Here is a 22,858-nt window from a genome sequence, read left to right as displayed (position 1 = left end):
ATATTATAGGGAGTCAGACAGGGCTAGGCCCTCGAGGGAGTCAGGACAAAGGTAAAAACACATTACAACTGTGGCCAGAGGCACATCTGTTAGAGGCCAGGCCTCAAGATAAAGATGAAATGACCAGGCCTAAGATAAGTGATAACTCCTAGTGTAACGATAGACATCAGTCACCTCAGTGGGTGACCAAGACACTTGGACTCATCCCTTCCTGAAAAGTTCTTTGTTCCTTCCATGTACACTTGCTTCCCCATTGGATCAATATTACCTAAGCAACTATACTTACAATCTTATTGGTTGATCATAGTTGTAACCCACATTGTACTCATGTGGTTGTGCTCTATAAAATTCCCCCTGAGGGCTGGGGATTTAGCCCAGTGGTTCCATCACCTGCCTCGCAAGCGCAAGGACCTGAGTTCGATCCCTGGTACCAAAAAAAAAAAAAACTTCCCCTGAGAAGTGGGGTCCTCGGCAACCCACTCTCGGGTTCACTCCTGCCTTTCAGGAGCTGTATCTTTCCCCCTCAATAAATATTTCCTACTCTTAACCTCCATTGTTCCTTGGAATTCAATTTTTAATTTTTTTTTTTTTCTTTTTTTTTTTGGTACCAAGGATCAAACTCGGGCCTTTGCACTTGTGAAGCAAGTGGCAGAACCACTAAGCCAAATCCCTGGCCCCTCATTTTTTGATTTTGAGGAACATGAACTCGGCATGTCGGACATCTCGCAAGATGGGAGTTATATTTCCCCTATATCATTTGGAGGTCCTATATCATTTCCTATATCAAGATTATAAGAGGGCCTGGGATTTAGCTCAGTGGTGCCATGCTGCACCTGTCTCGAAAACACAAGGTCCTGAGTTCAATCCCCAGTACTGGGGGGTGGGGGGTTTTACATGTATGTACCTCCACACCCAACCTCAGGATTCTATCCAGGACAACACATTACATTTATGTGTCATATCTCTGAAGTTTGTTTGGTTCCAGAGATTGAACTCAGGACCTTGAGGTTTCGAGACAGGTGACGTGCCACTGAGCTAAATCCCCAGCTCTTGCTAGAGCTTTTCTGACTGCATCTCAGAAAGAGTACTGGAGCACATGATTGTCATTTAATGAGGGTATAAGTCTGGGCTCACCACTAAGCTGTGGTGATGGTGATGAGGCCATGTTACTTTCTGTGGTGTTTGGTTGAAGGAGAGAACTTATTGTTTAAATGTTTTCTGGCTTTCTAGGCTGCATCTTTGCCTGCCCTTTGGCTAACCAGAGCCAGTTTGTTTATGTATTTATTTATGTATGTATGTCAGTTCCTATCAAAATTTCTGAGTTAATGTCTTCTTTATCTTCAACTCTGGAATATATGAGGCAAAAAGAAAACTCAGGGAACTCACTACTGTACGGTTCCTTTGGTTCAGAGGTCCCTAGCTCATCTGCATTTTTCCTGCCATCCTCAGTCTTCTGATATGTGCTTTATAAATAATGTTTTGAATTTTTAGTCATGGGGCTTTTTGTTTCTGAGACAAGGCCTCACTATGTAGTTCAGGCTGTTTTTTGAACTCACTATGTACCCCAGGCTGTCCCCGAACTCATGGCAATCCTCCTGCCTCAGCCTCCCAAGTGCTGGGATTACAGGCATGCACCACCACGCCCAGCTTTTAGTTGTGTTTAGTGGAAAGAATAGGCATGTCTGTTTCATTTTGGATGCAAGAGAAGGTTTTTTAAAAAGTTTTTTATTATTTATTTTCAGCACTGGGAATTGAACCAAGGGCCTTCACACTGAACTACCTCCCCAGAAATATTTTATTTATTTATTTAGACAGGATATCGCTAAGTTGTTCAGGCTGTCCTCAAACTTATGATCTTCCTACTTCAGCCTCCTAGAGTGCTACGATTACAGACATGTACCACTATGCTTGATGTATTTTAAGTTATTTTTAAACAAATGCTTTGCTATTCTTGTTTTGTTTTTATTATACTAGAGATGGAACTAAGGGCTTTTTGTGTGGCAGGCAAGTCCTCCAGGCTGAGGTACATCCCCAGCCACATTAACTTTATTTTGAGACCAAATCTCACTAAATTACCCAAACTGGCCTTGAACTTTTGATCTTTGTACTTTAGCCTCCTGAGAGCTAAGATTACAGGTGTGTACCACCATGCCCAGCTGCTATTTTTCTTTTAAATCAGGAGGAATGCTGAGCATGGTGGTGCATCCCTATAATCCCAGCACTTGGGAGGCTGAGGCAGGAGGATTACTTCAAATTGGATGCCAGCCTGAACTACATAGCAAGACCTTGTCTCAAAAGAGAAAACAGGGCCGGGGATTTAGCTCAGTGGTTCTGCCGCCTGCCTTGAAAGCCCAAGGACCTGAGTTTGATCCCTGTACCAAAAAAGAAAAAAGAAAACAAACAGGGGCTGGGGGGTTTAGCTCAGTGGTTCCACCGCCTGCCTCACAAGCGCAAGGTCCTGAGTTCGATCTCAGTTGCAAAAAAACACAAAACACAAAACAACCAAATAAACATCAGGAGGAAGCTTCAGTTTCATAAAATAACTTTTTAATCTATATTAATACAATATGCTTTCCTGTTTCCACCAATTTTTTTTCCCTCAGTGCTGGAGATCAAACCTAGGGTCTCATACATGATGTCAGGCAAGTGCTCTACCACTGTGACATACCCCTGATCCACATTTGTATTTATTTTACTTTATTATTATTATTTTTTGGTACCAGGAATCAAACTCAGAACCTTGCATTTGCCAGGCAGGCGCAGCACCACTGAGCTAAATCTCCAGCCCTGCATTTATTAATGTGAGGAATATAAATAACAATTCTCAGGCATTAGCAAGGGCTAGAGACTAGAGTGGCTATAGGGGCTTGACAGATAAAGTAAATGAATAAAATATGCTGTCTGAGTGTTTTGAAGACTACAGGGAGTGGTGGGGCCTGGAATTAATGGAGGACTCTGTGACTCGTCTGAAGGAAGAAAGTGCTACTCACCTGTAGCAAAGTTTCTCTACAGGAAAGTGTGCTTGTTGCTGCCTTATCTTTGTTCCAGAAAGACTAAAAATAAATAATTTTATTTGAAATGTTTCACTTTTTAGATGTTGGCATCTAATTCACAGATATTGTTAAACAATGTGCAGTTCAAATAAAACACATTTGTGAGCCTGATTCAGTAAGAACGTTGCTCTTTTGGGGGGGGGGGATTGTTTGTTTGTTTTGAGGTAGATTCTTGTTATGTAGCTCAGGCTGACCTTGAACTCACTATGTAGTCCAGGCTAGCCTCGAACTCACAGCGATCCTCCAGCCTCCTGAGTTCTGGGATCACAGGCATGAACCAGCATGCCCAGGGAAGACTGCTATTTTTTGTCTTCTGGAGTAGGGATACTGATGAGTCAAAATAAGGCTTTCCTTCCCTTGAGACTAGAAAAGATTGCCTAGAGAAAAGAAATGGAGAGTAAATATTGAGTGTGTCCTTAATAAATGGGACACAATCACTTTCCCCCTATGATTCTGACCTAAATTCCTGAGCACATAGGAAAGGAAAGTCCAGATGGCTTTGAGCTACTCGAATGCACAATCCTGGGCTAGGGATGTAGCTCAGTGCTACAGCTATAGGATGCTTAGCATGTGTGAGGCCCTAAGTGTGATTTCCAGTACCTCAGGGGGGAAAAAAAGGTGTTTTTTTGTATTTGATATAAGTTCAATTGTTTTTTAGATCTGATTTTCAAAACTGGATTTTATATGAAACTCAATCTTCTTTGGGGGCTAGGGTGGATTGCTGGAGATCAAACCCAGCATCTCAAATGCTAGCTAAGACCTCTACCCCTGAGCTACACCTCCAGCTCCAAACTCAACATTTTTACATCTGTTTTTTTTTTTTTTTTTTTTTTGGTATCAGAGATCAAACCCAGGACTTTGTGTTTGCAAGGCAGGTGCGGTGCCTCTGAGCTAAATCCTCGGCCCAACATTTTTACATCTGTAAAAAACATTTTTTAGAAGCTCCTAAGTATAATTTTCATTTCTGTGAAGGAGTATTTCTGAAATTATGAAACACTCAAGCTATGCTAAATCATTTTTTTCTTCTTTTTTTTGTACCGGGGATTGAACTCGGGACCTTGGGCTTTTGAAGCAGGCACTGGAACCACTGAGCTAAATCCCTGGCATTTTTTCTTCTTAATCTTAATCATTTCATTTGTTTTCTTAGATATTTAAAAATACGTAGGTATAAACTTTGTTATCAATATATGTATATCCACAATTTGCTGTAAGCCTTTTTGTTTTTGTTTTTTGTTTTTTGGTTCCGGGGATCGAACTCGATTCCTTGGGCTTGCCAGGCAGGCGGCGAAACCAGTGAGCTAAATCCCCAGCCCCTGTTTTGTTTTGTTTTTGATGTTCTCTTTCTTTCTCAAAGCTACTGATGCACATTATATGTCTTTTTCTCATTTATTTCTATTAAACTATACACTCTATGAAGGGCCAGAGATGTCTTTTAATGTTTAACATCTTTTAATTCAAAGCTATCAATACAAGAAAGTTAAATATAATAAAGTTGAGAAAGTCATAGACATTTCCAGAACCAGCTTTATTTGCTCTATCAATCTGAGGAAATGTTACCTCCTCAGGGTGGTCTTGGATACCTAAAAGGACATTGTCTTCCCTGCTCCACAGTAGTTTCTCTTCTTTTCTACTTGGTGTTTCTTTTCTTTGTGGCAATTTACCTTTATCTGACACACTATGTAGTTTAATAGATTCAAGGGCGGCTGTGTTCCAAAAGTTGTTCTGATTTGTTCACCAGTAACTTCTAATTGAATGTGTTAAATCAAAATACACTCAAAAAAGCCATGGCCTGGGGATTTAGCTCAGTGGTTCTGGCGCCTGCCTCACAAGCACAAGGTCCTGAGTTTGATCCCTGGTACCAAAAAAAAGAACCAAGAAATTGTCTAGTGCTTTGAATGACTATTCAATATCTGGATTTCTCAGTGGCTCAGAAACAGTGCATTAATTGTAATAAACTTTTTTTGAATTTTTTCCTCCAGCCCTTTCCTCCTTTAACACAGCAATTAAAGCTTGATGATCTCAGAGTAACCTCCATCTATCAATCTTTTGATCAGCAAAGAGATTTTAGAGAAAATACAACTAATCAGCAGTGGAGAGGGGGTTAGGGGAGGAAACTAAGCTGTGGCCTCAACGGGGCATTCTCGGGCTAGATGTCCATACTCTCCACAGCGGTAGCAGTTGACTTCGCTTGCCTTGTTGCAGTTCATGGCCATGTGGCCGGTCTCACCACACCGGTAGCACTTGATTTGGGAGCAGTCTTTCTGGATATGCCCAATTTCGCCGCAAAAGTAGCATTTCTGCCCTTCCCGACGGTCACAATCACGAGCCAGATGGCCTGGTCTGCCGCAGGTGTAACAGCATCGGTCTTTCTCTTGTTTAGGCTCAGGACAGTCTTTGGCGATGTGGCCACTTTTCCTGCAGTTGTAGCAGATGTCCTGAAGGTTACAATTCTTGGCATGGTGACCAGCCACACCACAGCAGTAACAGATGTCAGATTGGGCGGTGGAACTGCACTGCGGACCTCTGCCACGGCTTCTAGGTCTTCTCCCTCGAGCTCCTCCTTTAGGGCATTCCCGGGCCCAGTGTCCAGAGCGTCCACACTTGAAGCATTCTTTACCGCTCATGGCTGCGGGTGAGATCTTCGGAGGAACAAGCCCAGCCTCCGCTGCCACACAGGCCCCAAGGCAGCTTCCTCTAATGTGGTTTAGACGGAAATAACTCTGCCTCCAGGGGCCTCTATGACGTCACAGGAGGCTTGCCCAGGGCCTCATTCACAGGTGTTCCAGCTTCTCTTTCAGCCTGACTTTCCTTTTATGTAAGAAACCAAAAGTGCAACAATCGATTAGAGGCGTTGTTTCTCTTTTTGTTTGTTGTTGAGTCACAAAATGTGAGTTTGAATCCATTCCTATTCCGATATTGTGATCTGTAGAGTTTCTAAGAGTTTGGCTTTCCTGGCTTAGGGGTGCAGCTCAGTGGTGGGGCGCATGAGCAAGGTTTTGGTTTCACCAGCCCAGCTCCACCATCAACAAAACAAAACAAAACAAAACAAAACAAAAAAACCCCATAAAGGCCAGTGTATGGTGTATGGTAGTGCATCCCTGTAATACCAGCACGCTAGGGGGCTGAGGCAGGAAGACTGCAAGTTCAAACCCAACCTTTAAAGCCGTGTGTGTGTGTGTGTGTGTGTGTGTGTGTGTGTGTGTGTGACTAGGGATTGAACCCAGGGCCTTCGCACTAAACTACTTCCACAGCCTCCTTTTTTATTTTGAGACAGGGCCGTATTGTCTTCTTTTGCTGTTGTTGTTTTTTAAACAATAGATTTTGAACGTTATTTATTTTATTATTTATTATTTTTGGTACCGGCGATTGAACTCATGACCTTGTGTTTGCCAGGCAGGCGCGGCGCCACTAAGCTAGATCCCTGGCTCTATTTATTTCAAAAATTGATTTTTTTAAATTTGTAAAATCAAGCACAGCAGAAGAGGCCCAGAAGGTCTGCAGAGAAGCAGAGAAGGCCAAGGATCAGAGGGTAGGCTATTAAGGAAAACGGGGACTAAACAGAATGAGACTTTTCAATGGAATACTGGGCTAAGAAAGAAAGAGGAATGACGAAAGAGATGGGCCGAGGATACGATGATTTGTGGAGGCTGGTAAGAACAAGGGGAATGGGATGGTAGAGGAATTAGGGACCTGAGTATTGGGGAAGGGGTGAAAGCTGCTGGAGGATTGCTAAAGGTTAGACTCCTAGAGGTGTGGGGTTAGGGGTGGGGAGGTGCGCGGCGCATGCGCCAAACGCTCACTGCGGCGCTCCAGGGAGAGGCTGGCGGCTTTTGGCGTCAGCGCTGCGAATGGACGCAGGATATTTTCTGCCTCGTATTCCCTGCTGCTCATACCTGCGGCTGGCATCTAGATATTTCTGTCTGTCTCGCCGCTCTCTCCACACTGTTTTGGGACTGCCAGCTCTAAGAATTGTTGCCACGACATTCGACTCAGCCAGGAGGTAAAGGAGCGATTTAAGGCAAGGATATAACATGGAGGGCGGCGGAGGGAACTCGGGCCAGGGTAATCCTTAATGTGTGCATTCTCTTGGTTGACCGGAGGAGAAAATGGGGGTCAGTATAGGCCTCAGACCTCCAAAAGGATGCTGAGCATTTACTTACATTGCGAAAAGGATACAGATTTTTTCTCCAAGCAGGGTCGAGGCACCTGACCATGGTATTTTACATAACTTTCTGTTTAAAGTTGGGGTTCGTCATTTGTAGCACGTTTATCTAAAGGGTGAGGCTTTAAGATTGGGCTCATCCGAGGCTTTATGTGGAGCTCTCTTTGCCTTTGTTCAGGTTGAGGGGGTCCTACTACATAATATGGATCTGCGGGTTCACTGGTCCCTCCCTTGGGGTCCGGGCGAATTCTGTCTCGATCCGGGATCTGCTCCGATCAGCCGCAGCGCCTTTTTGCATATTCAGTTTCCCTAGTTTATCATATCCAACCGTATTAGGAAAGAATGAATGACTCATTTTGGGCATTGAGGCAGAACTGTGGCAAGAAGAACGCCCGGATATCATCAGGCATATGTATATTATATGTACAAAGTAGTAGCGGGAGTGGGGAGAATAGGGAGGGTTTGTACGGTGTGCCGGGCATTTGAGGGAATGGATGAGAAAACGCGGGGCGCTAATTTTTGAGAAGGCCTGACGTAAAGCGAGAAGCCTTCCGTTGCTGGGAGGGAGGCGCGCAGCCACAAGGCTTGGGTTGGGGGGATATGGAAAAGGGAAAGACATCCATAGGGATGGAAGTGGGCAAAATTACCCTGGCAATTTGGAGAGCGTAGGGCGCGCATGTGTATTTGGGACAATATGGTGACGATTGAGTCCGCTGTAGGGCGGGAGTGGTGCGCATGCGTATTTCAGATGAAATGACTGCGTTGTAGGGAGCGAGGCGGGCGTTTATGGATAATTAAGGTTACAAAATGGCGAGGGAGTTGTCAGTAAATTATTTTGGGCTAGCAGGGTATGCGGAGAAGCAGGTCTACTTTTCTCCTTGTTGAAGGCAATTGTCCTAGGCTGTTACCAAATCTCTATGAATTAACCCAGAATAGGCCTCTCGCTGGCGTATCAATAATGTGATTTTAAAAATGCGGAGGAAGAAGCTGGGCGTCGTTGTCACAGCTAGTAGGGAGGCTGAGGTAGGAGGATTGCAAATTCGAGCCTAACCTGGGCAGATTAGCGATATCCAGTCTCTAAAAGGTTACTGCAGCTGACTGTGTAAAGGAAATGTGTAAAAAGCGCTTAGAGACCGGCCACATTTCGGGCAGCACACATTCAAAAGGGTCTCTGGGGCAGGGGATTTAGCTCAGTGGTTCCGCCGCCTGCCTCGAAAGCGGAAGGACCGGAGTTCGATCCCCGGTACCAAAAAAAAAAAAAAAAGGCTCTCTGAATCTGATTTGCTAGTCTTGGGCTATTGTAGTTGGAGTTTCGGAACATACTGGTTGCATCTTCGTCGTAAGAATCTGTTGGCTGAAGAAAACTCCTGATTATTCTCCCTTTGAGAAAGTAGACGTGAGGATTTGGCTTTGTTTCCAAATGCTTGTTACACTTGGAAGCTGGGATTTTTTTTTTTTTTTTTTTTTGGAAGCTAGGATTTGAGCAAATGCTGTCTGGGACTCATACTGTAACCAGCACTGCAAAATGGAACTTTAAAAGTTAGGTGTTTTTTTGTTGTTTTGTTTTGTTTTTATAGAGACAAGCAACTTTTCCAAACTTAACTCCTGTTGAGCATATAGCCATCAACACTCCCTCTTCTTGGCTCAAAAGAGACAGCATATGCAGATGCCAGCCCCAGGAGGCCAGGAGCCTGGTTTCTTTTCCACAAGAAAGAGCATGATGAGCTGAAGAATACAAAAGTGATGAGGCAAGTGTGAAGATCTGCATTAGCTCAGTGTTCTTACTCCCTTCTATTAGTCATGACCACCTGTAAACCAAGAGGTGTGTGATTCAAGGCAAATAGGCCCTTCCATCTCCTGGGAGGTAGCTTTGAATAAAACCTTTTACCCAAATATGTGGCCTTAGCTGGACATGGTGGTGCATACTTATAATCTCAGAAGGCTCAGACAGAAGGATTGGCAGGAGTTCAAGGCCAGCCTGGTCTACATAGTGAATGCAAGGCCAGCCAGAACTACTTATCGAGTGAGACCTTGTCTCAAAAAACAAAAAAGCAAATATGTGGCCTCCTTTGATTTGGTCAGTGGTGAGCAGACCAACCTCAGCAAAGTTTGCTTAAGTGGCCAGTAATAATAACTAGCACGGAGAGAGACTGAAAGTAATAATGTAATGTGGATATGAAGGTCACCTCAGTTTCAATCTTTTTCTCTGAATTATTTTTTCTTTACAGCCTTTTACACGGTTTTGTCTAGGGGGGGGATCAGAGGTTTTTGGGGTTTTTTTGGTACCAGGGATTGAACTTGGGTCCTTGCGCTTGCACAGCAGGTGGCAAAACCACTGAGCTAAATCCCTGGCTCTGGAGGTTTTTTGATAGCTATACTGTCATGGTTTTCTGAGGGCTGCCAGTGAGGATCTATTGTTAATCACCAACATTGATTTAGCAATTACATGTAGACATGTAGTAGAAGGGCACAGGATTCAAAAGTGAGGAGCCAGACCTTTTTCAGTAATCCTAGCTGTGATCTTGTACTAGTGCTTTTCCTTCTCTGGGCCTATTTATCTGTAATAATTAAATGTTGATATACTTAACTAGTGCAAGGTACTCATCTATGTGCTTTTACATATGCCTTAACTCATGTAGTACTTACCAGAATCCTATGGAATATCAGTACTAGTATTCACTTTTTTTTTTTGGTACCAGGAGTCAAACTCGGGTCCTTGCGCTTGCGAGGCAGGCGGCGGAACCACTGAGCTAAATCCCTGGCCCTTAGTATTCACTTTTTATGAATGAGAAATTTGAAGGGTGCACATTAATTTGTCCAGGATTTTACAGCCAATTAAATGGCTGAGACTAGATTTTTATCTAGGTACTGTAGCTCCAGAATTCTATGCTCCTAAACATCATGCTTTATTCTCTAACATGAGGGAGGACATTTATTTGGAATCTTTTCCTAGAATTTCAAATTTTGTTTGAAATTGTAAAACTCACCTAAGCCATTAAGAAAACCAGACCCAGGTGGGGGATTTAGCTCAGTGGTGCTATGCCTGGCTTGAAAGTGCAAGGTCATTAGTTTGATCCCCTGTGCCGCAAAAAAGAAAAGAAAAGCAGACCCCTCTACTGCTTTTTTGTTTGTTTTCATTTTTTTGGTACCAGGGATCGAACTTGGGACCTTGCGCCTGTGAGGCAGGTGGCCGAACCACTGAGCTAAATCCCTGGCCTACCCCTTTCCTGCTTTTGACCCAATATTTAGAACCTGGTTATGTGTGTAGGATACAAAAAGTAAAGAATTGTTGATTCAGAGGTTCCTGGGTGGCTAAAGTGACTATCACCTGCAGTTGTCTCCTGCAGTTTTTTTTTTGTTATTGTTGTTCTGTAGAGAGAGAGTCTAAAATGGCCTACTACAGCAGCTGGACATACCCATTTTGTTTTTGCCTGATTTATAATTTATTCTCTGGAGGTGACAGCCATTTTTTAGTGAAGTAGAGATATTTTTTAACCTATTAATATTTTCACATGTTGATCCAAATGTTTGTAAAGGAAATATTATTGCCTTTTTTCTTGTAATCAAAGACTGAAGATACAAGCATTTCTCTTACTTGGTTAGGATACATTCATTGAATTGGAATTTACATCAGAGAGTATGTGCCTTTTCCTTGCCCTTTTTTTTTTTTTTTTTTTAGTAATTACCTTTTTAACACTCAATATATTGTTGGGCTGGGGATTTAGCTCAGTGGTTCCACCTTCCCTGCAAGCAGAAGGTCCTGGGTTCGATCCCCAGTACAAAGAAAAGAAAAGAAAAACTTGGCAAATATATTGCTAACTTTCTTCCCAAAAGGTTTGTACCAATTTTTACACAAACATTGAGTGATTTGTTTTTTTTAAACTTTGTTTTTTCTGTATGATTCTATTCATATGAAATCCTCAGAATAGGTAAATCCGTAATGACGAGAGAATTAGTGGTTGTTGGGATCTGGGGAGGCAGGAATAAGGAGTTTCGTGTAGATGATGGAAATGTTCTGAATTTAGATAGCAGTGATGATTGCACAGTTCTGTGAATAGGCTAAAGATATACCAGGTGTGATAGAAAAATACAGTGAATGTTTAAATTTTTTTAAAAAATGTAATCCAGTAAGATACATGACCATTAAATCCCCTTGAAATACCCTCCTTGCTTCCAGCACACTTATCGCATGATCTTTGCCACTTTCTGAAGCAGTTCTGGAAGTCCTCTTTCGTAAATGTCTTTAGTTGCACTATTGTGGCTGCCTGAGTGTCCTGAACCAGTAAAACATTTCCCTTTTGTGGTTATTTTGACTTTGGCGAAGAGCCAGAGAGGTTGCATGATACCAGATCCAGTAAATAAGGTAGGTGAGGACATGAACTTGCCTTTCAATCGGATGGTACTGTTACTGGGTTTTGGGGTGCTGGAGTCTCCTTCAGGAGATGTTTTCTGGATTCTTTCTGTCCTTGGTTCAGGAATGCTTCTGTTTGTAAACAATTCGGTTTGCAAAGAAAAGTACTCAGCAAAATTTGTTTTTGTTCACAAACTAAAGCAGTAATGGCAAACCTATGACGTGTGTTAATTTGTTTTTCTTTTAAAACACAAGATGTAAATGTATGAGTTGTTTTATCTAAACTAAAACCTCAGCCATGCCTGGTGACACACGCCTGTAATCATAGCACTTGGAGGCTGAGGCAGGAGGATTGCAGTGAGTTTTAGGCCAGCCTGAGCTACATAGTGAGTTCAAGACTAGCCTGGACTACTAGTGAAACCCAACCCAACCCCAATCCTCAGTATTCAGTATTCAGATTTAGTTGCACTGTTGGCATTTTGTGATAAATAAATGGATTTTGGGTTGTAGTTTGGGGACTTGTCTCTTAAAAGGTTCACCATCACTGCCCTCCCTATACAATGAGAGCAGGCCACCCTTACAAAAAAGAACACAGTGGCCAAAAATCCTTATTTTTATGAATAAAAACCAGTACTGTTTTTTCAGTTTTTGGTTGTGAGATTGGATTCTTCTGTATGTTACTCAGTTTTATTTTCATTCATGTAATAATAGTTCATATATTGGTTTCTGTTGGGAGTTTTTTGTTTTTTTCTTATTTTTTCTTTTTGGTTTTTTTGAGACAGGATTTCACTATGTAGTTCAGGCTGGACTTGAACTCACTAATGTACCCAGGCTGGCCTCGAACTCCTGGTGATCCTCCTCCCTCAGCCTCCCGAGTACTGGGATTACAGGTGTGCGCTACCTGTAAAACATTCTTTAATTATCATGCTCAGATCTGTTGGAGTTCTTAAATTTATTATTTATTTATTTAATGTATAACTTTATTATCGTTCACTAAACACACACATATACAAAAATTAAAATTATTCAAAGAAAAACAGTGCAAGGGTGAGGGCCGAGGATTTAGCTCAGTGGTTCCGCTGCCTGCTTCGCAAGCTCAAGGACCCGAGTTCAATCTCTGGTACCAAAAACAAAACAAAACAAAAAAAACAATGCAAGGGGAAAAAACCTATAATAATATTCAAATATAATAGAAGTCAACCAAAGCAAAACTGAAAAGTACTTGAACATTTTTCCATATTTATTTTTTGTATTTTTTTTTTTTTTTGGTAGTGGGGATCGAACTCAGGACCTTGCGCTTGTGTGGCAGGCTCCGGAACCACTGAGCTAAATCCCCAGCCCATTTTTCCATATAATTAAAAAAAAAAATCTCAAGCATTAACAAGACATCAGAAGATGTGATTTGTTTTCGAAAGATTTTCAAAACTAATATTGGACAAATAGTGGTCTGGAGAAAAAATTCGAATTAACTAGTAGACTCCACATAGGCCAAAATTTTTTTTTGGTATCAGGGATCGAACTCGGGTCCTTGCGCTTTCGCAGCAGTCGGCGAAACCACTGAGCTAAATCCCCAGCCCCCCAGTTTTTTTTTTGATTTAAATTTCAATACAGTCATGTGACACGTGATGGAAATATAATCTGAGAAATATGTTATTAGGCAATTTCATCCATGTGTATCACAAAGTACCACACAGAGTGCCAACTTCTAAATGCAAACTGAAAAGGTATACATCAATCATCTGTGATGGCCCGTTGATATTATCTAAATATGCAGTTAAACACAAGATACATGAGGCTACCACTGGCATAGCAGCAGACTGTTTTACAGTAAACTAAAGAGCAATGGCGATAGTTCTTTAAATGTCTTGTAGAATTCAGCAGTGAAGCCATCAGGACTTGGGCTTTTCTTTGTTGGTAAATTTTTTATTACATTTTCAATTTCACTCATTGTAATTGGGGTGTTTAGAATTTCTATATCTTCTTCATTTAATTTTGGCAATTCGTATGTATCTAGGAATCTGTCCATTCTGTGTTTTCCATTTTATTAGAGTACAGGTTCTCGAAGTAGGTATTGATGATGCTCTGGATTTCTGCTGGGTCTGTTGTGATTTCACCTTTTTCATTCTTGGAGTTATTAAATTTACCATTTATTTTTATTATCAGAATGTGTTCTGTAAATAAAGGCTGTTATTCATATTTATGTAATATATTATAAGCTCCTACTTCAGGTTATTGTTTCATTTTTAAAAATAAATTTATTATCATTTGTTTTAAAATTTTTGGTTAGTAGAGATTTGAAATCATTTTCTGTGATTGTTTCATTAAGTTTGACTGGTTCCCTCAACTTAGAAATTAAGGATTGATCCCTTAATCTAGAAATTAGGGAAATTTTGTTGCACCTTTTTCTTTCTTTTTTTTTTTTTTTGGTACCGGGGATCGAACTTGGGTCCTTGCGCTTGCGCAGCACGCGGCAAAACCACTGAGCTAAATCCCCGGCCCAATGTTGCACCCTTTTCTGGTGATAATCAAGTATGGGGGAAAAAAGATCCATAATTTCACCACCCAGAGATAACAAATATTAGTAAATACACAAATAAAATAAAAATAAATAAGTAAAAAAATCAGTGTTCATTACTTTTCATTCTCTATGAGTTTTTCTATACAGTAATCATATATATGTACTATTTTATATTGTATTTTGTGTTTAGTATGGTAACATGCTTATGTTAAACATTCTTTAATTATCATTTACTGGTTTTATGATATTCTGTTGAAGTATTTTACAGATTTTCAGTATTTTAAATTATGTAATAAATATTTTTTTCATCTATTTTGGATTATTATAAAATTCTAGAGTTTGAATTTGTAAGAAAATTTGAACATTATAAATATTTGTCATAATTGCTTTCTAAAAACTCACATCAATTTTTGCATCCATTTAGTACTTAAATTTTTTTTCATTTCTGCTAATTTAACCTGTAAAAGAATGATGTCTTTGTTTTTGGATACATTTCTCTGATTATTGGTGAGGCTGGACTTTCAGATATTTATTTGGTGCTAGAGATTGAACCCAGGATCTTCTGGCAGATCCTAATTATTAGCTCTTATTTTGTTTTGTGATTATTCAACTTGGGATGTTACTTATTTGTAAATGACATTTATTGCAAATATACATCTTATGTTTGTTGCCACTGAGTCTAAAGAAATGTTTGTGATTCCTAAGACAATTGCTGAGCTGGACCTCGTTGCACAGGCCTGTAATCACAAATTCTAGCCCAGCCCGCAGAGTTTAGAGACTTATGTATCCAGACTGTGTCTCAAACTAAGCAGAAAGAAAGAAAGAAAGAAAGAAAGAAGGAAAAGAAAGAAGGAAAGAAAGAAAGGAAAAGAGAGACAGAGAGACGGACAGAGAGACATAGAGACACACAGAGAGACACAGAAACACAGACACCGACACACAGATAGATACACACAGCGAGAGAGACAGAGAGAGACCAAGACCATGTAGCTCAGTGTGGAGGCTCTGGGTTTAGTTCCCATACCACAAAAAAACAAAGATAACAAAGTCCCTAATAATAAAGCAACTAGACAAGAAACAAAGTGGCTGTCCTCTCTCCCCATCCATTCATGGGTTGATCTTATTTTAAATATTCCTTTTTTTTTTTTTTGTGGTACCGGGGATCAAACTCAGGACCTTGTGCTTGCCAAGTAGGCACAGTGCCACTGAGCTACATCTCATTTTAAGTATTTATGAGTGATCTGAGGAGGAATACAGCTGACAATGAAATATATAGCTTTCATTTATAAATAATACTGAGTGCATTGTTATTTTTTTTTTTTGTAGTGCTCCTATGGAACGCAGCATCTTGCATACTAGGCAAGTGCGCTCCCACTGAGCTAGTTCCTAGCACCAGGATGTGGAATGTTAATAGGAACAAACAACAACATCTGAGAAGGCATTCTGAGTGGGCTGACAGTTGGCAGAATGGAACAGAATAGGCAAGAACAGAAGAATGACTTTAGGGGAACATAGTATGTTAAGCTTATAAAATAATGGCCTCTGAAGATGTGGGGTCCCAGAACAGTGATCTTCATAACTGCCAACAAATTATTGATGTCATCTGCCCAGTTTGCTGGAGCAGAGACAAAGGAGCCATTAAAAATTCAAGCCATATAAGAATGACATGGAGGGCCGGGAATTTGGCTCAGTGGTTCCGCTGCCTGCCTCGCAAGCAGAAGGACCTGAGTTCGATCCTTGGTACCAAATAAATAAATAAATAATGACATGGAGCCAGGGATTTAGCTCAGTGGTGCTGCTGCCTGCCTTGCAAGCACAAGGTCCCAAATTCAATCCCCCGTACCAAAAAAAAAAAAAAAAAGAATGGCATGGAATATAGAAAAATTAAGTTCTTGGTATAAAACTATTTGCACCAAATAACTTTACAGTGATAACTTTCCTCAAGGAGTCTCTTACTGTCACCCAATTTTCAGTTTTTTTGTTTTTTTGTTTTTGGTACTGGGGATCAAACTTGGGACCTTGCGCTTGTGAGGCAGGCGCTGGAACCACTGAGCTAAATCCCCAGTGTGTCACCCAATTTTGAAAAAGGGAGTGGGGAGAGTATATTACCTCTGTTTCATTTTTCTTCTTTGTAATATGTAGGTGAATTAGATATTCTTAGAGATTTGGGGGTATCTTACTCTGGTTTCCTGAAACTGAATCTCTTATTTCTGGTTCACAGTCTGTTTAATTGTGTTTATTGAAAAAACCCGCCTACCTTATTATTCCTACTTTATCAGCCATATGTTCTCTATTTTTCATTTAAAATAAAATTCTAATTGTTGTGTTTTTAGTGAAGGGTGAGGATCATTGGATTTAGAGGTGCCAAGTGAGCTGAATTACTTTTTGCTACCTAGTTACACTGAGTTAATACAGTTAAACTCCCACTTCTCAGCATTTTTCTAGGTGTAGATATTAAGCCAGGCTTGTGTATGGTAGGTAAGGTGGGGAGGTTGAGAGGTATATAAGCGAGAAGGAGAAAAAAGCTCATATTTTAGAAGAGGTGGTTGAGAAAAGCCTGTTTGGAGATCAGTGCCTAGTTTAAGCACGGCAGCCCCATTTTACATCATGCCAATGTCTTAATTCCCAAATCTATCTATGATCATGGATTAGGGAGACTGTATATTTGAAATAGCTAGAAAGCATTTCACATTTTGATTTCTACAATTTGTTCTACCTCTCTCTTTTTCCTTTTTGACACAAGGTCTCACCATGTAGTTTAGGCTGGCTTTGAATTCACCATGTAGCCCAGGCTGGCCTCGGATTTGCTGTAACACTCCTGGGTCAGGCCCCCCAGTGCTGGGATTACAGGAGTGCACGCTTGGCTAGTGTTCCTCTGCTCTTTTGATGTTACAGCAAGCAGTAGCCTGGAGCATTCAGTACCCTCTGGAAAGAAATTTTACACTGGCCATTATAATACAACCTGATAAGTATTACATTTATCAGATTGTATTGTAATTGTCTGTGTATATACTTGTCTCTTTTCTTATGCTATTAGACTGTGAGCTCCTTGAGGGCAGGAATGGTGTCATCATTATCAGAGATCAGCTTGGCACATTAGTAGGCATCAGTACGTGTTATTTGATGAATAAATGAATGAGTCATCAACAAACATTTGTTCTGTGCTTGCTAACATGATCTCCACCGGCCCTGGACTGCCAACTGTTTCTTTAAAATTCATGTGATGATGAAAAAAAAAAAAATTCATGTGATGAAAACTTGATACTTATTTTTAGTTATGTATATATCTTCTGAAGTTTCTTTTAAACATTTTAATTTATATATGTATTACATTTATTTTTATTAGTACATGTTTGTAGTACTAATGATCACTTTAATTGTAGGGAGTTGGTATGTGTATGTAACACATCTTGATTCTTTTTTTTTCATCCCCTTCCCCTCTCCTCACTCCATCTCTTGGTCCCCATCCCTTTTGCAAAAGACCTGTTTCCCTATTTCCTAACATTTTTTATTTTGCTTGTTAATTTATTTATATTTTGGATTTCTTATATTAGAGAAATTGTGCTATATTTAGCTTGTATGTCTTGATTTACTTCACTAATTAACATGGTCTCAAGGTGCATCCATTTGCCTACAAATGACTCAAGTATATCTTTTTTTTTTTTTTTTTTTTTTTTTGTGGTTTTGGGACAGAGTCTCCCTATGTAGTGCAGCCGGGCCTTGAACTCACTATGTAGCCCAGGCTGGCCTCAAACTCAAGGCGATCCTCTTGCCTCAGATTCCTGAATGCCAGAATTATAGGCGTGTGCCACCATGTCCTGTTCAAATTTATCTTTCTTTTTTTGTTTTTCCAAAGTCCACAAACTCTCAGTTTATCGGTACATTTTAGGTATACAGTACAGTTACATTATCATTGGGATCTTGTACCTTTACATGACGTATCTCAGTTCTTATTTTTTTCCCATTCCCCTGCCCTTCCTTCACCTCCTCCACCTTTCCCTATTTACAGACTTTGTTTCTATGTTTTTCCTTTTCTCATATTTTTTCTTTTCTCTTCTTTCCTTTTCCCTACCCTTCCCACTTTCCCTACTCCTTTAGACCTTTTCTTCCTATTTCACAATATCAATTATACATTTTGATCCTTATTTACACTTTTAGTTTTTCACACCAGAGAAACTATTTGGTATTTATGCATGTGTGTCCTATTTATTTCACTTAAGAGTATGGCCTCAATGTGCATCCACTTAGCTATAAATGTCTCTAGTTTCTCATTCTTTATGGCTGAGTAGTACTCCATTTTAGAAAAAAACCACATCATCTTTATCCAGTCTCCAGTTGATGGGGAATTGTGCTGTTTCCAAGTTTTAGCTATTACAAACTGTGCCACTATAAACATGGGTGAGCATATATCACTGTGGTATGATTATTTTAATTCTTTTGGGAAGATACCCAGCAGAGGAATAGCTGGGTCAAATGGGACTTCTAATCCTAGTTGTTTGAGGTATCTCCATATTGACTTCCACAGTGGTTGCACCAGTTTGCACTCCCACCAACAATGAAGAAGGGTTCCTGTCTCCCCACAACTCCACCAGCATTTGTTATTGGTTGATTTCTTGATAGCAGCCATTCTTTCTGGGGTGAGGTGGAATCTCAGCATTGTTTTCATGTGCATCTCTCGAATGACCAGTGATGTTGAACATTTTTTCATATGTTTATTTACTGCTTTTACTTCTGTTTTTTTTGGCACTAAGGATCGAACTCAGGACCTTGTGCTTGTGAGGCAGGAACCACTGAGCTAAATACCCCGCCCTGCTTTTACTTCTTTGTCTGAGAAATGTCTGTTCATTTCAGGTGCCCGTTTTTGAATTGGGTCTTTATATTTGGGGGGAGGGGTCTGATTTTTTTGAGTTCTTTATATATTTTAAATAGTAGACCTTTGTCTGAGGAACAGCCGGTAAAAATTTTTTCCCACATTGTAGGTTGTCTCTTAGCTCTGTTGGTGGTTTCTCATGCAGTGCAGAAGCTTTTTAAAAAGATGAGATCCCAGCTGTTGATTCTTTGTGCTAGTTCCTGTGCTACTGAGGATTTGTTCATAAAGTCCTTTGCTATGCCAGTGTCTTCGAGAGTTCTACCTAACTTATCTTCTAGCAAGTTTAGTGTTTCTGTTTCAATATTTAGATCTTTAATCCACTTGGATTTTAGTTGAGTGCATGGTGACAGATAGGGGTCTAGTTTTAATCTTTGGCAAGTTGAAATCCAGTTTTTCTAACACCATTTATTAAAGAGGCTGTCTTTCCTCCAGTGAGGATGGTTGGCTCCTTTGTCAATGATGAGGTAGCTGAGTATGTCTGGAGTTGTTTTCTGCATCTTTAAATCTACGGAAAAGGTATTTTTCTCCCCTGCACACATAAATGATGAAGACCATGCCTCCGACGAGTAATCTTGGTGGAACCTCCAAAATGATATAGGGGGAAGAGATGTAACTCCCAAACCTACTAGATATCTGAAACAAGAGTTCATGTTCTCTAAAATTGAAGAATGAATTCTAGGAACAATGGAGGTTAAGAGGGAAAAATTTATTAGGAGAAAGAAAGCTTCCGCCTAAGAGAGACAGAAGGGGGACCAGAAAGTGGGTTGCCCCAAATTTATCTTTCTTTATGGCAGAGTAGTACTCCTTTTTTTGGGGGGGGCATGTTTTCTTTGTGCATTCATCTCTTTTTTTTGTTTGTTTGTACCAGGGATCGAACTCAGGACCTTGCACTTGTGAGGCAGGCCTGGTGCCACTGAGCTAAATCCCTGGCCCTCCATTTATCTCTTTTTTTTTTTTTGGTACCGAGATCAAACTTGGGTCCTTGGGCTCCATTCATCTCTTGATGGACATATAGGCCACTTCCAAGATTTAGCTATTAAGAATTGTGCTGCTATAAACATGGGTATACATGTGTCACCATAATATGATGTATTTAATAACTCTTTGGGAAAGATACCTAGAAGGGTTATGGGTGGATCAAATGGAATTTTTCTTGTTGTTGTTTTGTTTTGAGAAAGGAAAGGGTCTTGCTATGTAGTTCAGGCTGGTCTTAAACTCACTATGTAGCCCAGGCTGGCCTTGAACTTATGACAGTCCTCCTACCTCAGCCTCCCTAGTGCTGGAATTACAGCCATGCACCACTACACCCAGCTGGTATATTCATGTCAGTTGCCTAGTTTTTGATTGTGTCTTTTATTTTAGGGAATGTAATGTTTTTAGTTTGTTACATATTCTAGATATTAGTCCTCTGTCTGAGGAATAGCTGGCAAAAATGTTTCTCATTCTGTAGGTTGTCTCTTCCCTGGGTTGTATCCTTTGCTGTGCAGAAGCTTTTTTTTGGGGGGGGGTACCGGGGATCTAACTTGAGTCCTTGCACTTGTGCAGCAGGCGGTGAAACCACTGAGCTAAATCCCCGGCCCCCCAGTAAAGATTTTGAAGAGTATCAGTGTTAGATCTTCCCTGAGGTTCTTTTATTTTATTTATTTATTTTTTCCCCCTGAGGTTCTTTTAGAGTTTATCAGTAAATCTATCAGATTCCAGGCTTTTCTTAGTTGGGGAAGTTTTTTTACTACTGGTTCAGTTTCATTGCCTGTTATTGGATTATTCAGGTTTTTATATTTTCTTGGTTCAGTTTTGGGAATCCATATGTGTCTAGGAGTTGATCCATTTCTTTTGGATTCTTCAATTCATTTTTATTGGACTGTAGGTTTTCAAAGTAGTTCCTAATAGTCTTTTGGATTTGGGTGGTATCTGTTGCAATTTCACTTTTTTATTTCTAACTGCAATTGATTTGAGTTTGTTTTTTTTTATAAGGTTGGCTAAAGATTTGTCTTATTTTATTTATTTTTTTGAAGAATGTGCTCTTTGATTTTGATTTTTTTTGTATTTTTTTGTCTCCATTTCATTAATTTCTGCTCTGATCATTATAATTTTGTTCCTTGTACTAGCTTCACATATGGATTGTTCTTATTTCTCTAGGATATTGAAATACATTATTACTTAATAATGAAATACGTCATTATTTAGGCTCTCTTTTTCTGATGTGATCATTCACAGCTATAAACCTTCCTTTCAGGACTGCTTTCATTGTGCCCTATAGGCTCTCGTATATTGTACTTGGCATTATTGTATTATTGTATGGACTATTTGATTTCTTTCTTGATTTCGTCTGTGACCCATTGATTATTCAAGAGTGTATTATATAATTTCCTTATATTTGCATAGTTTGTGTGGTTTCTTTTGCCATTGGTTTCTAGTTTCATTGCTGTATGCTCTGATATGTATGCACAGGATAATTTTGATTGTTTTGCATTTACTTGAGCATGCTTTATGTGCTTGTGTGTGGTCTATTTTTGAGAAAGTTCCATGTGTTGCTGAGAAGAATATGTATTCTGCTGTTGTTGGCTGGAATACTCCATAGATATCTATTAAGTCCACTTGTTCTTTTTGTTGATATTTTATTTTATTTTATTTTATTTTGGTACCAGGGATCGAATTCGGGACCTTTCCCTTGCAAGGCAGGTGCCAGAACCACTGAGCTAAATCTCCGGCCCTTTGTTGATATTTTATGTAGTTGATCTATTTGTGACAGTGGGGTATTGAGGTCTGCCACTATAATTGTGTTGTTTATCTGATCTTTTATGTCCAATAATACTTGTTTTATGAAGTTGGATGTGTTGGTATTTGGTACATACATGTTTACAATTATGGCAGAACCACTGAGCTAAATCCCTGGCCCTGTTTGTTTTTTGATAGTAGGGATCAAATTCAGGACCTTGTGCTTGCCAAGCAGGCTTGTCACCACTGAACTAAATCCCCAGCCCTCATCCTCATTGTTTTAATAAATGGTTCCTGTTTGTAGACTCACCTCATCCATCCATCCATTTATTTATTTATTTATTTATTTATTTATTTACATTTATACTGGGGATACAACTCATGACCTTGCGCTTGCCAGGCATATGCAGTGCTACTGAGCTAAATCCCCAGCCCTCTATCTATTTATTTATATATGTTTTGTAGTACTGGGTATAGAATACAGGACCTTTTAACATTCTAGGTGAGCAGTCTACCACTGAGCTACACTCTAACCCAATCATCCTCTTCATTCCTTTCCAGGTCATCTTCCAAATAGTATTTCTTTGTAGGACTCCACATTTATGATCAGATAAGTAATCTCTGCAACCTCTAGGCTGCCTGTTTTTACAAATTAATTTCTGTTGGAACATAACCGTGCTCATCCTTTGATGTTTTTTGCCTGTGGCTCCCCAACAGGGGTTGGGGAGTTGAGTAGCTAAATTAGTGTCATCCTGTAAAGCCTTTATTTAAAAAAATCACTGACTCTATTCTGGTTCATCACTCAGTGCTGATGGTTTCATTCCCTACTGCATTCAACAGAGATCTTACCATTTCAGAAACTCATTTTTTTTTTTCCTTGGTACTAGGGATTGAACTCAGGCCCTTGTGCTTGCACGGTGCCGCTGAGCTAAATCCCTAGCCCTCATATTTATTGATTTCCTTTGGTTTTTTTTTTTTTTTTTGGTTCCGGGGATCAAACTCACTTGCAAGGCAGGCGGTGGAACCACTGAGCTAAATCCCTGGCCCTGATTTCATTTGTTAATGCTTGTGTCAAGTCTTTTTCCTGTTTTACAGAAGCATCATCTAGTGTTACCAGCTAATGAGGGTCCTTGTTTCAGTGATAAAAGAAAATTAAAACTGAGCCATCAGTATGAATTTATAGGTG

General features: G+C 40.0%; 1 protein-coding gene and 1 long non-coding RNA gene across 25 annotated transcripts in view; one reads left to right on the top strand and one right to left on the bottom strand.

The window, feature by feature from the left end:
- Positions 1 to 4,589: 4,589 nt before the first annotated feature.
- Zcchc13 (zinc finger CCHC-type containing 13) lies at positions 4,590 to 5,782 on the bottom strand. Its single transcript, XM_004867501.3, has one exon. The coding sequence runs from the start codon at positions 5,675 to 5,677 to the stop codon at positions 5,168 to 5,170; it is 510 nt and encodes a 169-aa protein (XP_004867558.2). The 5' UTR covers positions 5,678 to 5,782; the 3' UTR covers positions 4,590 to 5,167.
- Positions 5,783 to 6,834: 1,052 nt separating this feature from the next.
- LOC101726012 (uncharacterized) overlaps positions 6,835 to 22,858 on the top strand; it is a 188,747-nt gene continuing 172,723 nt past the window's right edge. For 17 of the 24 annotated variants that reach the window (XR_015445556.1, XR_015445572.1, XR_015445563.1 and 14 more), the window contains exons 1-2: positions 6,835 to 7,053; positions 8,793 to 8,963. This is a non-coding gene — a long non-coding RNA (uncharacterized LOC101726012). The other 7 variants (XR_015445575.1, XR_015445573.1, XR_015445553.1 and 4 more) reach the window with 6 other exon arrangements.

Source organism: Heterocephalus glaber, unplaced genomic scaffold (assembly GCF_053883595.1).
Source record: "Heterocephalus glaber isolate CG9 unplaced genomic scaffold, H.glaber_assembly_v1.0 deba00001613, whole genome shotgun sequence".
Lineage (NCBI taxonomy): Eukaryota > Metazoa > Chordata > Mammalia > Rodentia > Bathyergidae > Heterocephalus > Heterocephalus glaber.
The sequence above is the reverse complement of the archived record's forward strand: the minus strand, read 5'-3'. Positions and strand labels throughout refer to the sequence as shown.

Excerpts from the sequence above, each read along its gene's own strand:
- Zcchc13 (XM_004867501.3), bottom strand. The coding sequence starts at position 5,677 with ATGAGCGGTAAAGAATGCTTCAAGTGTGGACGCTCTGGACACTGGGCC.